The sequence below is a fragment of the Vombatus ursinus genome, unplaced genomic scaffold (genome assembly GCF_900497805.2).
Source record: "Vombatus ursinus unplaced genomic scaffold, bare-nosed wombat genome assembly UNPS02014181.1, whole genome shotgun sequence".
Lineage (NCBI taxonomy): Eukaryota > Metazoa > Chordata > Mammalia > Diprotodontia > Vombatidae > Vombatus > Vombatus ursinus.
In genome coordinates, this window is record NW_020953959.1 from 279,925 (window position 1) to 283,754 (window position 3,830).

The 3,830-nt window shown below is 51.9% G+C and overlaps 1 protein-coding gene across 2 annotated transcripts in view; it reads left to right on the forward strand.

Annotated features, from left to right (window-relative positions):
* The first annotated feature begins 340 nt into the window (after window positions 1–340).
* VAMP8 (vesicle associated membrane protein 8) overlaps window positions 341–3,830 on the forward strand; it is a 5,082-nt gene continuing 1,592 nt past the window's right edge. The window contains exons 1-2 of one of the 2 annotated variants that reach the window (XM_027860468.1): window positions 341–546; window positions 3,446–3,604. In XM_027860468.1, the coding sequence (XP_027716269.1) occupies window positions 544–546; window positions 3,446–3,604 (162 nt within the window). In that variant the 5' untranslated portion in view covers window positions 341–543. The remainder of the gene's footprint in view (window positions 547–3,445; window positions 3,605–3,830) is intronic. The other variant, XM_027860467.1, reaches the window with a different exon arrangement.

Consider the following 3,830-nt stretch of genomic DNA (forward strand, 5'->3'; position numbering starts at 1 on the left):
AAAGTTGGCCCATATGGCCATTAACGTCCCTTCCGGCTCTAACTTGTAAATGTTTCCATGAAAAATGACCTGTGTGTGCTCTTTTCCCGGTAGTGGAAGCTGGAGCGGGGTAAGGGGCAGCCTAGAAGGCCTGGGGGGCAGGAGTCGTCTCCCCTGCAAAGGTAGCCGTTTCTCGATTTGCTCCCCCCAGGTTCTTAGGAGGTTCTGGGGAGCCTTGGACCTGGCCAGGGAGCCCTATTTCTTTAAGTAAGCTCCAGCCCTGCTGGAGGAAAGGCTGAGGGAGGCCCCGAGGCAGCCTGCCCCTCCTCCTCCTCCTCCTCAAAGTAACCTGTGGATCCAGGTGTGCCTCGGAGAGCCGCCCAGTCTGGGAAGGGTAGTATAGACCCACCGACGCGCGCTGCGGAGCTCAGCCTTTGGGGCGGGCTGAAAGTTGGAATAAGCAGGAAGTAGGCTGAGAGCACCCCGGGAGAAAAGTACCCGAGCCAGTTCCCTTGCAGCTATTGTCCCAGCTGTTGACGAGCCCCAGCTGGACGGGAGGCAGAGATGGTGAGTGAGGGCGGCCTGGAGTGGAAGAGGGGCTGGGAGGTGGGTCAGGAGCAGCAGGGAGGGGGAGGAGAGGGGCGATCCATCATCTGGAGGGTTTAGGGCAGAGAAGAGGCGGGGAAGGCCCCCAGGGGCCCCCGTCCTCTGACAAATACTCCGGGCCGTCCCAGTTGGGGGCTGGCTGGTCCCTTCTCAGATCACTCCCACCCTCCCCACTGCCGGCCTTCACTTCCCTGACCTCCTTGCTGGCCCCCAAAGGCTGGGAATTCTTCCTGGAATGTTTGGCCGAGTTCCTGTGGGGGTGGAGTTGTAGGAGGAGGACTCCCCAATCCAGGGAGCAGAAGAGCCTGGCCCGGCTGCCCACTTTCCCAGAGAGGCACCAAAGCTAGGCCGTGCCTCCAAGCCCAAGGGCCCCAGCTGCAACCATTCCCTGACTGGCTGGGTCGGCTGGGCAGAAATGCAGCTGCTAAGGGCTGGAGGTGGACTTCATCCCCCTTCTTCCTTCAGTTTTGATATGAATGCAAGAACCTTGTGGTTTTGAGGCTTGGGGCAGAAGCAGCTTGAGAGCAGCCTGAGTGGGTTGAGATGGAAGTAGTGTCCCTAGGCTTCCTCAAATGTGGAACTTGTGCTCGGTGTGTGATGTCATGATTTCAAACCCTACTTACCCAGGCTTTGGGGGTGGGGGGAGAAAGGTGGAGGACCAGGAATGGTTGGTTGCCTCTTCTGGGGAGGAGAGGGCCCCTTTAAGGCTCAATTTAAAGCATTGTCACGTAATCTCTCCAAGCCTCCAGCTACTCCAGCCACCAAGTTATTGTTCTACTAGCCTTGTGACCTTGGGGCGGTCCCTTAACTCGGAGCCTCAAACAATTTTCCCTTAGCTTTATCTACTTAGTTTTAGCCCTTCTAACCGCCTGAAAGGGGAGGAGGCAGGACACTTAACTAATAATAATAATACTATATAACACTTTGCTATTTGGAAAGCACTTTATATACATTGTTCCATTTGATTTTCACCCCCACCCTGTGAGGTAGCTATCCTTGTTATTCCCACTTTGTTTCTGAGTCATTTCAGTTGTGTCCAACTCTCCATGACCCTATTTGGGATTTTCTTGGCAGAGATACTGGAGTGGTTTGCCATTTCCTTCTCCAGCTCATTTTACAGATGAGGAAACTGAGGCAAACGGGTGAAGCGACTTGCCAAGGGTCACACACAGCTAGTAAGTGTCTGAGGCCGGCTTTGAATTCAGGTCCTGCTGGCGCCAGGGCCAGCGCTCTGTTTACTCTTATCCTCACTTTACAGATGTAGAAAAACGGAGGCTGACCAAATTGCCCAGGATTAGTGTCTGAAGCAGGGGCAGCTAGAGTGGATAGACAGAGTGGATAGAGTACAGGCCTGGGAATATCTGAGTTCAAAGTGACCTCAGACACTTAATAGCTGTGTGTGACCCTGAGTAAGTCACTTAACTATCAGCCTCAGTTTCCTCCTCTGTAAAAATGAGCATCATAATAGCACCTGTCTCATTGGGAGGTTGTGAGAAAGCCGGTAGAATCAGGGATGGAATTTGAACCCAAGGCCCATGACTGCCATGCCAGGGCTTGTTGCATACCACCAGGGGTATCATGAAGCCACAGGCTATACTTCAAGAAGACCTGCCCCCTCTGTCTCCCAAGACCCCCACAGTTTTATTAACTGTCATTACCAACCTCCTCAGTGGCCCCGAGCCCCCATCCCCGTGTCCTGGACCAATGCGGGGTGGGGGTAGAAAAAGCAGAAGTTTGTGGCTCAACGGCTGAAAATGGAAGGGGGCCGAGGAGTGGGGGAAGGTGGTAACTTAGAGCTGCTGGACCCGCTTCTAAGGAGCCGCACGGTCCAGCCGAACGGAGAGAGGCAATCACCCAGCCTACTCTTTTGTTGTTCAGTCTTTGTCAGTCATGTCTGTCTCTCCTTGACCCCATTTGGGGTTTTCTTGGCAGAGATACTGGAGTGGTTTGCCATTTCCTTCTCCAGTTCATTTTACAGATGAGGAAACTGAGACAAACAGGGTTAAGTGACTTGCCCAGGGTCACACAGCTAGCCGTATCTGAGGCTGGATTTGAACTCAGGAAGATGAGCTCAATAAATGTTGATTAATTGGTTGCACCTTGCTAAGCACTAAGGTTTACAAAAAGAAGCAAAAGACAACCCCTGCCCTCAAGGAGCTGCCAATCTAATGGAGGCAGGACTTTTCCTGTGGGAGATTTCTGAGATAAGGTGGGAGATGTGCTCACCAGGTCCAGTGCTACCTTCTCCCTGAGGCTTCTCAATGAGATCTCCCCAGTTATCAGCACCATCTCCCTTTGGAAATGACTTTGTACCATTTTTTATTTATTTACTATGTTTATGTGCTTTGTATTTACTGACCTGGATACTGGTTCTCTCCTCCTCTTCCTTTGAGGGTAGGAAGCAGCTCATTTTTCTAATCTTTTTTTTTTTTTTAACCTAGCACTGTACCTTGCATGTAGCAGGCACACGATCTTTGAAATGATTTTAATCAAAATCTATGAGAGAAGTGGTGTGTGTGTGTGTATTTTTATCCCCATTTTACAGAAGGGAAAACCTGGACTCTGACGAATTAGGAGCCTTGCCTACAATCACGTAGCTAATCAGTATTTGTGGCGTTTTCTATTTCATGGAGGAGTTGTCCTTGATCTGAAACTGCTCTTCAGAGCCTTAGCTGTAGCTAATGAAGGGAAGAGGCAGATGAGAAAGGGGAAAGGTGACCCTGATGTACCCCCGATCCCTCACCACTGACCCCCTACAGGATCTGGGGAAGCTGACCCCTTCTGGGTAGGGTGGTTCTATCTTCTGAGGCTTCAGAGACTTTTCTACTTGGCCCCCTTAACTCCTTGTGTTGTTTACCAGGAGGAAGCCAGCGGTGGAGGTGGAAGCGATCGGGTGAGGAGCCTCCAGAGTGAGGTAGAGGGGGTAAAGAACATCATGACCCAAAATGTGGAGCGGATTCTGGCTCGAGGAGAAAACTTGGACCATCTTCGGAACAAGACGGAAGACCTGGAGGCCACGGTGAGATGGGCTGGGGATGAGGACATTGGAGAGAGAGTGACAGGAGGGAGCAGTGCTGGGGTGGGGGGAGAGGGAGGGACAGAGAAACAGAACGAGAAGGAGGAAGAGAGAAAAGAAGAGACAGAGAAGGAGGAAGGAAAGGGAGAGACAGAGAGAGGAAGAGAGAAAAAGAAGAGACAGAGGCAGAGAGAGAGAGGAAGAAAAGGGAGAGACAGAGAGAGAGAGG